The sequence below is a fragment of the Equus caballus genome, chromosome 27 (assembly GCF_041296265.1).
Source record: "Equus caballus isolate H_3958 breed thoroughbred chromosome 27, TB-T2T, whole genome shotgun sequence".
NCBI lineage: Eukaryota > Metazoa > Chordata > Mammalia > Perissodactyla > Equidae > Equus > Equus caballus.
The window spans coordinates 23,054,098-23,072,340 of NC_091710.1; the positions used below are offsets into that span (position 1 = coordinate 23,054,098).

The 18,243-nt window shown below is 39.2% G+C and overlaps 2 protein-coding genes across 7 annotated transcripts in view; both read left to right on the forward strand.

Annotated features, from left to right (window-relative positions):
- LOC100056890 (A disintegrin and metallopeptidase domain 3) overlaps positions 1-6,290 on the forward strand; it is a 98,066-nt gene extending 91,776 nt beyond the window's left edge. For all 6 annotated transcript variants that reach the window (XM_014736540.3, XM_023630464.2, XM_070252938.1 and 3 more), the window contains 3 exons: positions 865-1,033; positions 2,949-3,003; positions 6,116-6,290. In XM_014736540.3, coding sequence (XP_014592026.2) covers positions 865-1,033; positions 2,949-3,003; positions 6,116-6,127 — 236 coding nt within the window. In that variant the 3' untranslated portion in view covers positions 6,128-6,290. The remainder of the gene's footprint in view (positions 1-864; positions 1,034-2,948; positions 3,004-6,115) is intronic.
- A 147-nt stretch (positions 6,291-6,437) lies between these two features.
- The window catches only part of LOC111770875 (disintegrin and metalloproteinase domain-containing protein 18-like), a 119,664-nt gene continuing 107,858 nt past the window's right edge, over positions 6,438-18,243 (forward strand). The window contains exons 1-3 of the mRNA XM_070252764.1: positions 6,438-6,636; positions 8,484-8,612; positions 9,171-9,247. Of these exons, the coding sequence (XP_070108865.1) occupies positions 6,438-6,636; positions 8,484-8,612; positions 9,171-9,247 (405 nt within the window). The remainder of the gene's footprint in view (positions 6,637-8,483; positions 8,613-9,170; positions 9,248-18,243) is intronic.

The window sequence follows — 18,243 nt, forward strand, 5'->3', positions numbered from 1 at the left end:
GCAGTCTGTCATTGACTGAAACTTCATTATGTGGCACAGGACTATGTTCGCCAATTTATTTCCTATAATACATAAAACATCCTGAATCACTTTCTTTGGTAAATCACTTCTAATCATCATGTAATTGGATTGTGTTTTAAAGTTACTGATTGTTTTGGCTTTTTTCAGGGGCATTAAGTTCTTTTGCATTTAATATCATGATAGTTGCTTTGGTAGTAATTCTGATTGCTTGATTTAGTTTTTTGTATTTTACCTGTCTGGTTTATTTCTTTTGTTTTATTGCACCAAGTTTCTTTTGATTTTATTTTTCTAATTTTCTGTAATATCTTTATAACACCTAAAGGAATATCTATTTTTCTAATTAATATATTCAAAATTAGCACAATATCACCTTATACAGATACTCAGGAAATTTAACCTAGTTTACTATCATTAATTGTGTTTTAAACCTAAAATTCAGTTATATCAATAATTTTTCATTAAATCATTTTTAAAACAGTTCTTTTTGCTTTACATTTTAAATGGAAGAACTTAGATAATATCAATCTAATGCATTCTAAGTAGCAATTCATATTAGGGAATAAGGCAGGATAAAATACATTACAATAAGGCACACAAATAAAGATTAAAATGCATATAAAATTAAAAATAAACATGCCAATGAGATATGTATGTCTAGTAATTGAGTTGACATAAATATATAAGACACTTTGAGGAATAGTCACATAATATCGAAAATACTTTTAAATTTGTTTATTCATTCCATAACTGTATTATTTGAATTCCAAATTGTTATAATTCAAACTACTAATAAGCTTCAAATATCATTTTTGAGAAAGTTAAAATTTACTCTCACGTTTTCAGGTAAGAATACGTACTCGTTTATAAAACGACGTGCTGCTGCCCCTAGAAAAAATGGCCTCTTGATCAGTTTCTATGTTTTTCTACCTTTCCTTATTTTAACTGCTGTCATTGCTCTTAAATGGAATAAAATTAAGAGATCTTGGAAGAGAGAGGAAACAGTAAGTGAAGGGTAAGTAAACTCATTATTTTTCATATTAAATATTAAAAATGCATTATGGGAAGAATTCAGATGTAACTCAGATTTCTTATAAGTAGGGATCCTTGGATGGATTGGGTTAATGTTTAAAAATACTGGGTCTTAGTAAACACCAAATTTTTTTCAGATTTCAGGCTGTTAAGTATCCTTTATGTTCTAATAGACCTAGAAACAATTGAAGCTACTCAGTCAATCTTCTCCCTTTCCAATAGAGAGCCACACTGGCTATAATTGCTTTAGGGGGTTCCACTTCCAAAGCAACAGCATCTTCCTTGCATCGACAACCAGTTGTGCCAAGGAGATTAGTAGAGATAGGGGAGCAAATTTTGTGAACAGAATATGACAAAGGTGAGAAAAATATAAGATGGCAAAGAATAAGGGAGAGAACACAGATAGGATAGTCCCCATTTTACACAAAATTAATATTGCTCATGTGTTTCTAAAATTAGAATTAAGGTACTTGCACAGCTTTCTTCTTCACCTTAACACCAATGCAAGCCACAATTTGCTTAGTGAATATTTAGGAAAATGAGAATGCAGAAGTAAGGATAAATGTGTCTCGTTCCACACTAAACAAAAATGGTTCTGTTTATTTCTTATGGATACAGAGATAAGATAAAGATACAAAAGTTCAAGCAACACTTCTACTTCCTAAGTTAATTTTATTTACCAAGTTAGCAGCAACTAGTTAAATTCTGGACAGTATTCTGTATGATTTATATAGACATTTACATGACCATCAAACTGTTATAAATTGATTTAATTGAATGATATCTGGCATAAACCTTCCAGTGTTATTACTTAAGACATCTTGGAAAAATCTGAATAGTTCCTGGAAGTAAATCTGACTTTTGTAAGAGATGATATCATAAAGGATCATTGATCATAAATAACAAAATCTGATCATAAAAGCCTAAGTTTTACAGCAATGATAGTCATTTCAGGATTGCAAGGGTAAGAAATGATGTAGAGCTGAAGCACAGGAGGGTGGTAATAATCTAGATGGTCAGGAACTAGGTCGTTCAGTCCATCACCCAAAGGCTTTATGATTGACATCGTCTCTTCTTGTCTATGTCCATTCTCTCCAAAATGACTTCTCTCCTTCCACATGGGCCAGGATACATATCTCAACCTTTGTAGATTCATTTTCAAATAAAACACCAATAATCTGTCCACAGCCAATGCCTTTTAATTCATATTCTCAAGAGACAGAAGAAAATAGCTGTGCAAGTGTACCTAAATTCAGCCAGTGTTCTGTCTGTCTGAGATAGGTGTTCAAACCTGATCTTGTCATCTGTGACCAGGGAATTGTAGACATGTAGTACGAACCTGGACACCATGACAGTCCTTTTCAACAGGAACTGGGGATGTATAGGAGTTTTCCATAGAAAAAATGTAGGCTGTATAAATACCACAAAATATAACTAAGCATAGCTGAAAGACATAGAGGACTCATTTAGGACTTCACTAATAAAAGTGAAATAATTCATCATTTACATAGGTTTTTTTTAATAGAAGTATTGCAATTGGACAGATAATAATAAGAGTTTGAAGATTTGTGTGTAAATTACCTCTTTAACCTTGGTGAAGCATGACGTAGATATATTAATATGTCATCCTGTCTTCCATGTAGGTAAAATATAGAAAAATAATAGATGGGCTTTTAGTTTGAAATTTTAAAAATGCTTAAATCTTTAAAGTTAAATCAACATTAGAAAAGACCAAACACTAGAATATATGATTACCTAGTGGGATACGGGAAGTACAGTGGATATTGGTCCTTTTTAATTGATTGATTAGTACAAATCTAGCTGTTTTACTTTTCTTGAGTTTGTTTAAGATTACAATGTTTTCTAATCCTAAAACAAATGCTATTTCTGTTATGCAGATCTATATCAGAAGACAGCAGTAGTAACAGCATCCAGTCACATGTAGAGTTAAAGGTGAATTGAAGGAATCAAATTATTGACAAAATGATACAATTCATGAAATACTTGTTTTAATTTTTACAATACCTCAGTATAAGAAAGCTATTGTTTCCGTGCTTTATCATCCTGATTCCTATTTGTCAATATCATATACTGAAACAAAGCATTTGATGTTAACTTTATTTTAGACTAACTTAGAAATATTCAGTGTTAACTAATATTAGCCAGAGATTTACTAACCAAAATTCTTGCCATAATAAATGACTTTAAAGATATTTTAAATATGTTCTTAAAATATTTCTGAGCAATTATGCATCTTGCTCCTGCATTTAAGGTTCTAATTGGTAGATTTACTGAGATTGTTTCCTGACATTTGCATTTCTTCCTCAGTAAGGCTCCACGGTTATTGTTATCCTTATTTTAGACATAAGGAAAAACACATAAAGAATTTAAATAATCTCCCATGTGTATAGAATTTTAGTAGGTCTTTGAGTTGGAGTTTAGGACCATCAGATAATAGGGTTTCAACTCTTAGGAACTCCATAATTTTGACATATGGCTTGATACATGACTGGGGATGGGGAATGGAATTTACCTTTATTGAGGACCTATTTGATTCCAGGCAAAATGCTAAATGCACTCTCCTTCCAAGGCAGGAAGACAATTCTTTGTTATAAAATGGGATAAAATAGGCATCTGTATATATTGTCCAAATTTCTAACTCATGTGTAAAGAAATCATGATATTTCTCATATTAGACCTATCACTGGGAGTAAATGGAAAAATTCAAAAATTCAACCAAGAGTGAGATCAAGAGTTAATCCAATTACCTATCTGCTAATTCGCATATCTGATTTAGATGCAGAGTTAAGTCAATGGATCTCTGTTTATCTGCCCCCAGAAAATATTTATAAGTCCTACCCTCAATGTAAAATAGCCTATTTCTACCTAGACCAATCTCTACCTCTTTGTTGATAACTTTATTAAAAGCCCACATCTTAAGTGAGGATTTTGGCTCTTGGCTCACTGTCTTCCTCTCATGTCCTTCAGTTGTGTTCTCACTATCACGCTGAGTGTCTTCACCTGAACTCCTCACACCAGCCAACTTCAGTGATTTTCTCCAAAGCAATATAGTGCGCTTGCCAATTCCTTGATGTCTTCCAACTCTTGTCATAAATTCAATATCTTATTTTATTTTATTATTTTTTCACAGCTTTCTCCTGCCAACAGTACTTTATAGTTACATTAAAATCTTGTCTCAAGAATTTGAGTGGGTTAGGCAGTCAGTCCATAAGTAATAAACATATTTTATAAGTTGATTATCTAGTGTATTGAAAGGTTATTAATCACATGGAAAAGATTAGAGCAGTAGGCATAATTGGGAGAGATGATGTTGAGGGAGGAACTGGATAGCAATTTGAAATATGGTTGACTGAGTAGGCATTACTAAGTGACATGTAAGCAAATAATTGGAGGAGGTGCAAGTATTTACCCAGTTTAGATATTTGAAAGGAGTCCCTTGACTTCACAGGGGAAACTCACATAAGGTTTTTATTTAAATGCAAAGTATGCAGTGCAGCAAGAGAGAGTACAGGCAAGCACTGGGGGTCAAAGAGACACCTGGTGCTCAAGGTCTCAAGGTTCCTTATTTTAAATTTTAGATATCCCATCGTAAATCCCACTGCCCCTGTCTTGGCACAAAGTGAAACCAGACATCCAGCCTTTCCCAGACATAGAGGTAGACCTTTTCCACTCCAGCTGTAAATCAACTTTATCTTCCAGAGGCATAGAGCTGGCAGAGCTATCCATGCATACATCTGGGCAGGCGCTTTCCAAGCACATGGTGATCCAATGAAAAAATGTCAGGAATGTTTGATGAATAACAGTGATTCCAATGTATCGGAAGCAGAGTTAGCGAGAGGGCTGCGGTGGTGATTAGGTCAGAGAAATCAAACTCCTGAGGGTTTGGGAGGTCTTGGAGGCCATCTGTGTTTTACCCTGATTGAAAGGGAAGAATCACTGGAGGCTTTAGATTCCAAGCACATGACTTACACTTTTAATGTCTGGGTTGTTGAAAGTAGTCTGTATGATGGCAGGAGTAGAAGTAGAGAAACCAGTTAGTGCAGAAACTACTGCACTAATCCAGGAGAGAAAGGATAGTACCTCAGACCAGGGACAGTGAGGATGGCTTTAGGAATAAATTTTGAAGGTGAACCAACAGAATTAATTGACAGTGTGGATGTAGAGTGTAATAAAAAGTGTTTAAATAATGTTTAATGATATAAAGCAGGAAGATAGCAAGGCTAAAATGTAAAGCCAGACCTCTCTGTTGCTAAATTTGTGCTCTTAATACATTTTAAAATTTATGAGAGATAAAATATACATAGGTAATAGTGAGCCAAGACAAGTGTCTGGGATGCCATGATAGGGAGTTTAAGTTTTCCCGTATATGAATAAGAACATAGTGAAACCAACTTTGAGGTGGTAAAGAAGGGATGCAGCATGGTATGGTTTGCTTTTTACAAATTCCACTGCGATAAGGGAGGGGAGAATTCAGTCAGATTCAGTCAGAACTGGAGACCAGTGAAACAGCTGAGACTACAGAATCCACAGGAAAGGTGTGGTGAGGGCAGGCTTGGATAAGAGGAAAAGAACAGAAAAGTCTTGAGAAGTAACAGAGGTAGACTCAAGTGAAGTGGTGACTGGATGGACATATTTGGGTTGGAATAAGAGAGAACTACGAAGACTTAAACATTTCTGACACCATGGATAATGACACCTTTTACTAATGACATATTGTATAGTAGAGTAAGAACCAATTTGGTGTGGAGTGAGGAAGTGCAGGGGAGTGATGAATGGTTTTACCCACGTAAAGTGTAGAGATCGTGTAAATTAAACATATACAAACATCAATTTATAATATTTCCTTTTAAGGTGGCTGTCACAAATGATTCAGGAAAAGGAACTTGTGTTTACATATTTTGTGGAGCACAGGCATAGATTGTGACAGTATAACCAGGGTCTTACTGCACTAATTAATTGTTATACCTGTAATTGTGTAGTAAAATTAGACAGCTTTTATTAACAATTAAAATATAGCACTTCTATTTTTCTTTATTTCTTTCAGAACAGTGAGTAAACAATAATGTCAAAAAGCTAGAGGTTGGAGAAAGGATATTACTAAGAAACTCACCATTAACCGGCCTGATCCAAGAATGAAAAAAATCTGCTTTCTCTCTCCTTTTGCTATGACTTAGAGCTTTCATTTTCACAAACCAAAATAAATCCCGTGAGTGAAAGTATGTAGGTTTCTGTCTATTGATTATTCTCCCTGCAGGGATCATTTAGTAGGAAATAAGCAGCTTTGCCTCTTTCGAACCTGGGAGGCTGTCACATCCCAAGCTGAAAACAATCCATTGTCCACTGCTGCTGCCTGCCCTCAGATACCCATGCTCATTGCATGCCCTCAGATGCCCATGCTAACTGCCTGCCTTCAGATGCCCATGCTAACTGCCTGCCCTCAGATGCCCATGCTCACTGCCTGCCCTCAGATGCCCATGCTCACTGCCTGCCCTCAGATACCCGTGCTAACTGCCTGCCCTGAGATGCCTATGCTAACTGCTCCCATCTCAAGAGAGGACACCTACAGTCAGTACCTCTCCAATAGTTCATGATTCCCTTGCCCTGTCCTTTGCTGGCTTTGGGATATTGAGAGGAAGTGTTGCTAGGTATGGCCAGCCCCAGAGCCCCCAGATAGTCACTAGCATCCATTCTATCTTCAAAGAATTTCTCAAACTGAGTTCCTGGTCATAGATAACTGTTCTGTCTCCAGGTGATACGTCCTTGGCCTCATGTAAATTGAGATCTAGGATATATCTTTGTCCTTTGGGGGAACCCCGACTTGCTGCTCTTTCTTCACTGAAACTGAGCTTTTCTGGGTAAGATTTTCTTGCTTCAGCGCTCCCTCTCCCCATCTCCCTCTTACTGGATGAGTGCACTTCTGGACACCTCAAAGCATTCTACATGGATTGAGGAACCATCAGCCTACCTGGACTCTAATTAGGATGTATGGAGCCTCCATCAATAAACAAAGATGCTTCTGGGTCAAGGATTGGAGTACGTCACCACAGAGCCCAAGAGTTTCCTTTACCAAATGTCCATCAACTGATAAATGGATAAACAAAATATGGTCTATCCATACAATGGAATATTTAGCCATAAAAAGGAACGAAGCAGTGACACTGCGACAACATGAATGAACCTTGAAACCATTATGCCGAGTGAATAAAGCCAGTCAGAAACACTAAACATGATTCATTTGTATGAAATGTCCAGGACAGGGACATCTTTAGAGACAAAGATCGGTGGTTGTTTAGGGCTAGGAGTTGGGCTGCGGGATGAAGAGCAGAGATGAGGGGTAGTGATAGCCAAGTGGTACAGGATGTCTTTTTGAGATGATGAAACTAAAATTGACTGTGGTAGTGGTTGCACATATCTGTGAAGATACTAAAAGTCCTACTATCATACTCTTCAAGTGGGTGAATTGTGTGGTAAAAAGGTACACATAGGACTCATTCTTCCCTAAGTTTCCGTCATCCTCACTGCACTCATTTGGGGCATTATGATCACGGGCCTGCTTTATTCTGATAACCTCTGAGGATCAGTGTTATCAGGTGTACTACTACCTGGTAGGTCCATGTTTTACACCTGGCCAGAGTTTATTTTTGCAACAGCTGCCACGAGTCATCCTTGTCATAGGGTGTACTGGGATAAAAGAAGGTTTGGGTGAGAAATGGGATAGAAGTTGAGTTAGGTTTTGTGCAGTTTCAGATAGTTGTCAGAAAATTCAGACAACTGCCTGCTCTTTCTTCTCCAGTGGTGTCACTTTTCCTCTTTCCATTTGTCGTGCTGCCCTTCCCATCTCTCCAGCCTCCTTAGCGCTTTAAAGTAATTGTTAACAAAACACACTTAGGTTGGGTCCTCAAGTTTCCTTTCCCTCTCCTCCATCGATTATAATCGAACACTGTAAGAACAGGCACTCAGCTGAAGAAAAGTGCTTTTAAATTGCCTTAGCCAGATCAAGTTCAACATTCTTACTTTTTCTTTATTTGCAAAGACATAAACTATTGTCATCAGCATGATTTAAGTAGAAAATTTCTCCTAAAAATTAACATTTCTATTTTCCTCTTTCTCCCCCACCACACTAAATAAAAAATGGCAGACAACTGTGTCATGGAGAAACGAAATTACCAAGAACTTCACCAGAAAAGCTAATCATGCTTACTTGCCCCACGTCACTACTGAAGGGTTTAAACATTGTAAACTTGGCCCCAACAAACCGGCTGTTTACAATCGCATATGCTTGCGTCTGGCGTTTCCCCTCCCCACCTGGTGGAAGTGCCCTGCTGCTCAGGATCTCTAAGGAGGAGCAGCGTGGCTGAAAGCAGCTGCAGCCCTTTGCCCAGGGGCCCAAGCTGGTGCGCTCTCCTCCTGAGGCCTCGTGCCCGTGAACCTGAGAGCCGCCAACCGCCTTCAACCTTGGCTATGCTTCCTGCGCTCTGGCGCAGCCACATTCCTTCTCCTTGCCCTGCTCGCTGAGCTTGGAAGGCTGCATGCCCGCCTGGGTAAGACCAGAGCAGCCTGAACTTCCTTCTCCTTTTGCTTCAGAGCAGGGCTGGGCTCTTCCTGCTGAACAGTTTCCTGTAGCTCTGGGACCCCTAAAGCCCCCTTCCTGGATCCCCTGCTGGTGCCTTCCTCCTCGTCTCCCCACCCCACATACCAGACCAGGTGACTGAGGATGTCAGCCAAGGAGTCCTATCTCTGCATCAGGGGTCCACGGTCTCAGCAGCTGAAAAGCAGCCGGTCTTCCTGGTCACCTACTCTGTGGCCAGAGGATTCAGGGGGGTGTTTGCTGCCCTCAGCTTATTCCCCAGAGTCCGGAGGGAAACAGGCTCCAGCGTGGTCCTGCAAACAAACAGGATGGTCCCGTAGAACTGCAATGTCTAATTTTTGTTTATTTGTTTATACCTTAGCCATTTCTAATGTGCCATTGAAAATCTAGTGAAAGCTGTGGACCAAGGAGGGTTTACTCACAATTTCAGACCCCCCATGGACTCAGGGTTAGGACCCCATGCTTTGCTGAGACGATTATTGTTACAAAAACACCCACTTTCTGACTGCAGATTCTGACGGGGTATTCCCGCAGGTCACAGTTCCACGGAAGATAAAGTCAAACGAGAGTGAAGGTTTAGAGAAGCAGGTAAATGACCAAGAATACTTGTTGTATAATTTAAAATGTTAAGACTATTTTTATTTACTTTGTATTACAGTCAGATCATACTGATTTCTATTCAACTGCAAAGCAAAATATTTTCACTGTACTATTTTTGTCTCTTAGCACATTTGGATCCTCCCTTCCCCACTGTCTGCTGCTCAGTCCTGTCCCCGTCCCATCATCTCTCCATCTCTTCTGATGTACTTGTTCACAATTTCCAAGAAATATTGAACAGGAATCATGCTGATAGAAAAAAATTCAGTATGAAAAGGATGTAACTATGGTCTAGCCTGCAATCTATAAAAATTTGTTAATGGCCTCTAAGTGGCAGAGAAATTGGTCTTGAGCACAATTTAGACCTGCAGATTTTGACCCAGAAGCATCAGACTTAGTAGAAGTAATGGCCAAAGGAAGAAAGGAAGAAAGAAAAGGAAAAATAAAAATCTCACATTTGCCCGATTATGATGAAAATGATTGCACAATAAATAAATATTAACTGGACAAACAAGTTGAACAAAATGCTTATCTGCTGTATAAAAAAGTGATTAAATTGAAGGCATTCAGCCAAATATTTTCCTGATTAAAATACTTCAAACTGGCAGTTACAGTGTTTTATATTACAAGCCATAAGGCACAATACAGGGATTTAGATTTCCACGTGGCTAAAGTGGTGTGGTCAATCTATGGTAACCCTGAAAACATGTTTTCAAGTTGAAGGAAAAATTTTTGAAATAAGAGGAAGTAAGAAAATTAAGAATCCATTAACTCTATTTTGGCATATAGTATTGGCACCTATCGTGATTAGGTTCTACTACTTAACAATTTGAATGAAAATAAAATATATGTAAATTACACTTGAAAATCTCAATAAAATAGTTTCCGTTAGAGAGGTTGTATTTTCATATACTAAGCTCACTTGATTCTCACATTAACCTTCTGAAGTAGGGTGTATATCTCCTACTTTTCCTAATATATGTATGTATTTAGCAAAGAGGATTAAAAATGTTAAGGGTGTCAAAGTTACAAGTTTCAGGACATGGAATCTAATCTTTAATTTACGACTCCAGTTTCATTACAGGTAAACTACCTTCTGTTGAAAAATTCTTTACATAAAAGTTTATTTTCTTCTATTATTATTTTCTGATTTATTTCTCTTAGTGCACTGTCATTGCATGACCACTTTAAACTTCAAATTGTTTATTTGAAATTGCCTGTCACAAAGCATAGAGCAACTGTGCAGGATTTGAAATAGTTTTGCCATGAAGGACATCAAGTGTTCGGTACCTTTCTGCTTTTTTTGTAGTCTATGTACGGAGTTCTGGAAGCCGTTTTTTCATGTGATAGAGAATGCTTAATGTTCTCCTTCTATTTCTTAGAGTAGACCTCCCTATATCTCTCTTGTTCTCTTCCTTTGCTCCCTTATTACCCTGCATCTTCTGCTTTTTTTTTTTTTTTTGGTTAACATATAAAGGATTCTTTCTCATGGACTTCCAGTTTGTCATGATAACACATATTCCATTAAAGCAATGGCTTGGATTTGGGGATATTATAGGAATTATGAAGAAGGTGTTCAGCCTTCTAAGGTTTATCTAAGTATGTTTGTGGAAGCCATTGTGCTGTTGTTAGTATAACACTGGGAAGAAACTGCTCAGCTGAGGAGAGCTGACCTCACTTGTAGTGAGTTCATTTCCTCCTGTCAGTGCCTTCCTGCCGAAGACCACTGTGAACACAGCTGGGGTCGACAAGTTAGTAATCTCAGTGAGGCAGAACACACGCTATGGGGAAGCATGGGGCATCTCCGTACAAGGGCATTAGAAAGGCCTTGTAAGATTTTGGCTTGTGTTAGGGGATTTGGGGGAGGTTTTAGGAAGCAGGACTTTGCTCTGGTTTGCCTGCAATCAGTAAGTATGGGTAATGCTATGATTGTGTATCTTAAGTCTTACCTAGAAGGGAAGACTAGAACAGCCCTGAAGCTTTAATTGGTTAAGAAGCAACAGCTACTCGCAGTCATGTTAGCCCAATAAGGGGATATTTGGTCAATTTTTCTGATTGGAAAATATTTATATTTGGTTTGTATTCAGACATGATTATGAAACAGTCTTGTTTTTAGATCCATAATTTTCTGACAGTGGCTGTGTGTGTGATGTTGATGTTCTGTGAAAGTACTTACATTCAACAGCAAAGGCTGATAGTTCAGCTCTTCAATATCAGACTGCTTTTCTCTTTCTTACCTTTTATTTAATTAATTTATGTTAGGTCATATTAGACCTTAATCAAAGCTACACTGTGAAGCAAGTATTGAAATCCTAAATGACAGCAGAAGACAAGTGGGATATATAGGTATACTGTATGTATATATATGTATACGTATAATATAGGATACATATATGTATATTCTATTAAATTTAAGATGTGGTTTCAGAAGAGCCATCTAGGCAGAACTTTCAGCTGGTTGTTGACTTCACGTTGTACATCTGTCTATCTACAGACTGTTAGAGTAGTTCAGGAAGGAGGCCGTTAGACTGAGGTGCCTCTAGTGCCTGTGGTAGCCTGCAGAAGCAAACCATAATGAAGGTGGAGTCAGTGCACTTGGATCTGGGAAAACGAAACTCAAGCACAACTAATCATAAATAGCCAACTAGATTTTCTCAAATCTGAGAAAATGAAACTCAAGAGCAACCAATCATCAATAGCCAAATAACTAGATTTTCCCAAATAAGGCAACTGTTTAAGCTGTAGCCAATTAAATAGTTTGCTTTGCTTCCATGGCTTTGCGATAAAAACCTCTGCCCTAGCCCCACCCCAGAGTGCCCCTAATCATTTGGGATTTTGATGCTGCCTCATTCAAATTGTTGTTTTCTCAAATCAGCTCTTCAGAATTTAATGCGCCTCAGCTTATCTTCCTACAGTTCTGGTGTTAGGAGTGGGACAGGAAGGAGATCCCTCGCCCCCGTGCCCTCTGGGAGCAATGAGCAATCAGGTGAAGGTACCCGCTGAGCCCACTGTGCTCACTGCTTTCTCGCTGCACCTGAGTGTCAAAGGTATGCAACTTTTAGGATCCCAGCTCTGCACATTTGCATTACATTTCTGAGTTTACTTGAGCATTTCTTTCTCTAGCCTGGGTCCAGAGTTGGACTGGATCCAACTTACACTGGACTACATGCAGTGAGGCCTCAGGCTAGGTAAATTTTTTTAAGAGAATAAAAGGAAAATAAGTTCTTCCAAGTCTTAAGAGTCTGGGACTCCTTCATTTGGGACTCTGGCTAACTATATAACTAAAAGATATGACCCCCAAACTTGTGCTTTTCTGAATAAGTGGGTTGACGATAACAAAGATAATATTGAATTACAGTGGCCACAGTGGAGAACTTTTAATCTAGATAAGCTTATCCTTTTATGAAGTGTCCTAGAGAAAAAGAGGTCCTGAATTTCCCAAAAACCCTGCATTTTTTCATTGGTGTGGAGAAGCTTGTGGGAGACTGAATGAATAAAAAAATTGCCTCTTTAAAAGATTCCTTACAAAAAGGCAAATAAAAAGCTTAAACATCATATTGGTGGTGAAACTAAAGAGAACTAAACACTAACGGACTCCAACTTTTCCTTGCCTCTACTCTTCTCTCTCTAAATACCCTGAGCCTACTAATCCCTTTGCTCAGTTTGCCTGCCCTCTATGAGGATGAGCTGGAGGTTAAACAGTGCCTTTTAACGGGAGCCCTCTGCTGAGCCTGGAATACCAGATATAACCATTTATTCTCCATGGTCAAAAGTGAACTTAGGGCCATTGTCAAAGACTTTTCAAACTCTAAAGGGAATCCTCAAAAATTTAATTGAGGAATTCAAACTTCCAGTTGGAGCTTACGATTGATCTGGGATTCCACCCGCTAGATCTCTACCGATTTGTTCACATGATGTCAGTTCTTGCTGAGGTCTGAAAATGGATGGCTGAAGCCAAATGGGAGTATCTCAAGAGAGGTATTAAAGACTTGCATATTAATATTTCTGTTAGAGATGGGCCAAAATGTGCCAGAAAGATAGCTCAATAACTGGTTGAAAGTATTCCCTCAAAATACTGACTAGTCCATTATTCAGTCTTGCAAGCAAAAAAAGGACAAACCAGTCTCAGACTAAAAGACAAGGTTGGAAAATCTCTTTGTGAAGCATTCTGGGCTTTCTTTATAAAATGCAGGCAGAGAAGATGCCCTGACTTCCCAGCAGGGCAGCAGGAGGGGATCCAGGTCTTCTATGGCTCATTGTTTAGGGACCAGAATCAGGCAAGAGTGGGCCTTGAACTCCCTGGACAGGTGAGGCCATCAGTTTTGCTCTGCAGAGGGGAAAGCCATGGGCTGTGCTCTTTGTTCAAGTGCCCCTGTAGGCAGGGCTATTGGATGGGCCATGCAATTTCCTGTGTGCTTTGGTTAGGTTCCCAGGCTGGGCAAGCTAAAGGCTATATTCCACCATGAGTAGGGCTATGAAATAGTTTCCTTGCCCGGGCACATCTGGAGAACTGGCGCCAAAGCTGGTAAAGCTCTTTGTTCTCTTAACTCAAGCTGACTCTTGCTCCAAGTTCCCTGGCTGAATAGGGCCACTGGCTTTGCTCTGCAGACTACTACTCTGTCTGCCTGTCTCTTGGCTTGAGCATTGCTGCCTCGCCCAGCTTCCAGGTACTCTCACCAGCCCTTCTAGTCTTATTTCATTCAGCAGAATGCCCTCAAGGTCCACTCATGTTGTTGCAAATGGCAAGATTTTCTTCTTTGTTATGGCTGAGTATTATTCCCTTGTATACATGTACCACAGCTTCTTTATCCATTTATCCATCAGTGGACACTTAGGTTGTTTCCACATCTTGGCTATCATAAATAATACTGCTGTGAATGTGGGGGTGCACCTATCTCTTCAACATAGTGTTTTAATTTTCCCCAAATATATTCCCCAAAGTGGAATTGCTGGTAGTTCTATTTTTAATCTTTTGAGCAACTTCCATACTATTTTCCATACTGTCTGTACCAATTTACAATCCCACCAACAGTGAGCAGGGTTCCCCTTTCTTCCTCGTCCTCAGAAGCATTTCTCTCTTGATCTTTTTGATTATAGACATTCTAACAGGTGTGAGGTGATAGCTCATTGTGGTTTTGATTAGTATCTCCCTAATTATTATGATTCTGAGCACATTTTCATGTACCTGTTGGCTGTGTATCTTCTTTAAAAAATGTCTATTCAGGTCCTTTGCTCATTTTTTAATTGGATTATTACTATTTGTTTTTGCTATTCAGTTGTATGAAGTCTTTGTATATTTTGGATGTTATCCCCTTAATAGATATATGAAATATATCAATAGATATATGAATAGAGAAAATGCACATATTTTTTCCCATTCCGTAGGTTGTCTTTTCATTTTGTTGGTCATTTCTTTTCAGTGCAGAAGCTTTTTAGTTTCATGTAGTCCCACTTGTTTATTTTTGATTTTTTAGCTTGTACTTTAAATGTGATTTCCAAAAAATCATTACCAAGACCCATGGCAAGGAACGTTTTTCCTATGTTTTATTCTAGGAGTTTTATGGTTTCCAGTCTTACATTTAAGTCTTGAATCCATTTTGAGTTAAGTTTTGTGAGTGGTGTAAGATAAGGGTCTAGTTTCATGTTTTTACATGATAATATTCCATTTTCCCAGCACTATTTATTGAAGAGACTGTCTTTTCTGCACTGAGTATTCCTGGCTCTCTTGTCAAATATTACTTGACCACACATGAATAGGTTTATCTGGGGCTCTCTTATGTTACATTGATCTTTGTGTCTGTTTTTATGCCAGCAGCACACTGTTTTTATTGCCATAGTTCTATAATATAGTTTGAAATCAGGAAGTGTGATGCCTCTCACTTTGTTTTTCTTTCTCAGGATTATGTGAACATTCAGAGTCTTTTGTGGTTCATTACAAAATAGGGGATTGTTTTTTCTACTTTTATGAAAAGTATCATTGGAATCTTTGTAAAGGTGGCAATGAATGTATAGATGGCTTTGGAGACTATGGACATTTTAACAATATTAATTCTTCCAATTCATAAACATGGGATATTTTTCCATTTATTTGTGTCTTTGATTTCTTTCATCAATGTCTTGTAGTTTTCGGTGTAGGGATCTTTCACTTCCTTGGTTAAATTATTCCTGAGTATTTCTTTGTTTGATCTTATTGTAAATGGGATCTTTTTCTTTATCATAGTCTCCCCTTATCTGTAGGGGATACATTCCAAGACTCCCAGTGAATGCCTGAAACTCTGATAGTACCAAACCCTGTATAGACTATCTTTTATTCATAGGTATGAAAAAGTTTAATAAATTAGGCATAGTAAGAAATTAACAATAACTAATAAAATAGAATAATTATAACAATATACTGTAATAAAAGTTATGTGAATGTGGTCTCTCTCTCTCTCACAATATCTTATTGTACTATACTCATGCTTCTTCTTGTGATGATGTGAGATGATACCATGCCTACATGAGGAGAAGAAATGAGGTGAATAATGTGGGCATTGTGATGTAGCATTATTTTCAGACCGCACTTGACCATAGGTAACTGAAACCATGGCAAGTGAAACAGCAGATAAGGGGAGACCACTGTATTTCTTGTTCAGATAATTTATTGTTACTGTATAGAAACAGTAATGATTTTGTATGTTAACTCTGTATTCCTGTGACTTTACTGAATTCATTGATTAGCTTTAACAGTTTTTGGTGGCCTGGCCCATTGCTGAGTATAGCTCCTGGCCTCTCCTGACCAGAAAGCCTGAATGGGAAGAGCTGGGAGGCTGCTAGGAGATAGCCCTCCCATTCTGTCCAGGCAGGAGAGCTGAGCAGTGCTGAGTGTAGTTCTGAGTCCTGCCTGATCATAAAGGCTGGAAAGAATACCTAGAAGCTGCATAGCCCAGCAATGTTAAGCAGAGAGTTAGACAGGCAGAGCTGATCGTCTGCAGAGCAAAACCAGTTGCACCCTTAGGCCCAGGGACTTGTTGAGTGGGTGGGTTTGAGTCAAGGCTTCCTTTCTTAACTTCTTGTGAATTATTGAATATTCATTGATACTCCTTGTTACTTTCAATTGTTTTTTCTGTTTTCCTTTTAGTGATTGATCATTGTTTCACCATTTGGATCTTGTTTATCAAAGATTTACCTTCAAACAATATAATACAATGTTACATAACGTAGAATTTTCAAATGATATAATATTATTTGCATTCTCCTATTCTTTGTGCTGTTGTCATACATTGTATTTCTCCCTTTGTTATAAACCCCAGAATGTTATCATTATTTTTCTTTTAAATTGTAAATTATCCTTAGATTTCAAGTGAAGAAAATTACACATTTATCCCCTTTTTTAATATTCCTGGTGCTTTTTGCTACTTTGTGTGATCACGCTCCATGTAATATTGTTTTTCTTTTTCCTGAAGAAGATCTTTTAAATTTTCCTTTAGTGTAGCTTTGTGGTTGATGAAACTTCTCAGCATTTGTGGGGTTTTCTTATTGTTTTTTTTTGATTCTTCACTTTAAACATGTAAATCATTTTTCTTTAAATGTTGGCACCTGAGTGAACATCTATTGCCAAACTTCTTTTCTTCTTCTTCTTCTTCCCAGGCCTCCAACTACATAGTTGTATATTCTAGTCGTAGGTCCTTCTGGTTGTGCTGTGTGAGACGCCGCCTCAGCATGGCTTGCTAAGCCCTGCCATGTCCACACCCAGGATCTGAACCAGCAAAACCCTGGGCTACTGAAGTGGAGCTCACAAACTTAACCACAGCCACAGGGCTAACCTCTAAACATGCAAATCTTTTATCTTGTTCCTGCATATTTTCTGGTGAAAAGTCTCAGGCCATCCTTAGTATTACTCTGAAAACACTTAACATATGTTTTTCTGCCTGTGTGTATGATTTTTGGAGCACTTTTTATTTCAGTCTGATTCTTTGTCTTGATGTAGTTTGTACGAGTGTATGAGTAGCCTGTATGTATATATCCTACGTGGAAATCTGATGATGGTATCACACGGAAGTGACACCATGCAGTATTTGTGAAACCACCTTCCAGCTATGCCAGAACCAGCTGCCAGACACGCCAGAACCACCTGCTGGACAAGCCGGAACCACCTGCCTGACACGCCAGAACAACCTGCGGACATGCCGAAATCACCTGCTGGATACCCCAGAAGCAGGTCCTGGAAACGCCAGAACCAACTTCCAGACAGGACGGAACAACCTGCTGGACATGCTGGAACCACCACCCGCACATGCTGAAACTACCAACCAGACAAGACGGAATCTGGTGCCGGACACGCCGTAGCTACCTCCTGATGGACACTCCAGAACCACATGCGGGGCACGCAGGAACCACCTGTCAGATATGCCAGAACCAGGTGCTGGACATGCTGGAACCACATTCAGACAGGCCTGAACCACTTGCTGGACACACCTAAACCACCTGACAGACACACCAGAACCACCTGCCAGACATGCTGGAACCAGGTGCCGGACACACCAGAACCACCTTGGGACATACTAGAAACTCATGCCAGACACAGAGGAACCCCCTGCCTGACACGCCGGAACCACCTGAATAACACGCTGGAACCACCTGCTTGACTCGGCGGAGCCACCTGCCAGACATGCCAAAATCACCTGCTGGATATGCTGAAACCAGGCCCCCTATACAACCCACCAGATATGCCGGAAACACCCATCAGGCACACTGGAACCACCACTCAGACACGCCGGAACCAGGTCCGGGACAGGGCGCAACCACCTGCTGGACAGTCTGGAACCACCTGCCAGACACACTGGAATCACCCGCCAGACATGCCGGGAGCAAATGCCAGACACACCAAAAGCACCCACCGGACACGCCGGAACCACCTGTTGGATATGCTGGAACCAGGTGCCGGATACACTGAAACCACCTGCCGAATATGCCAAAACCAGGTGCCGGACACCCTGGAACTACCT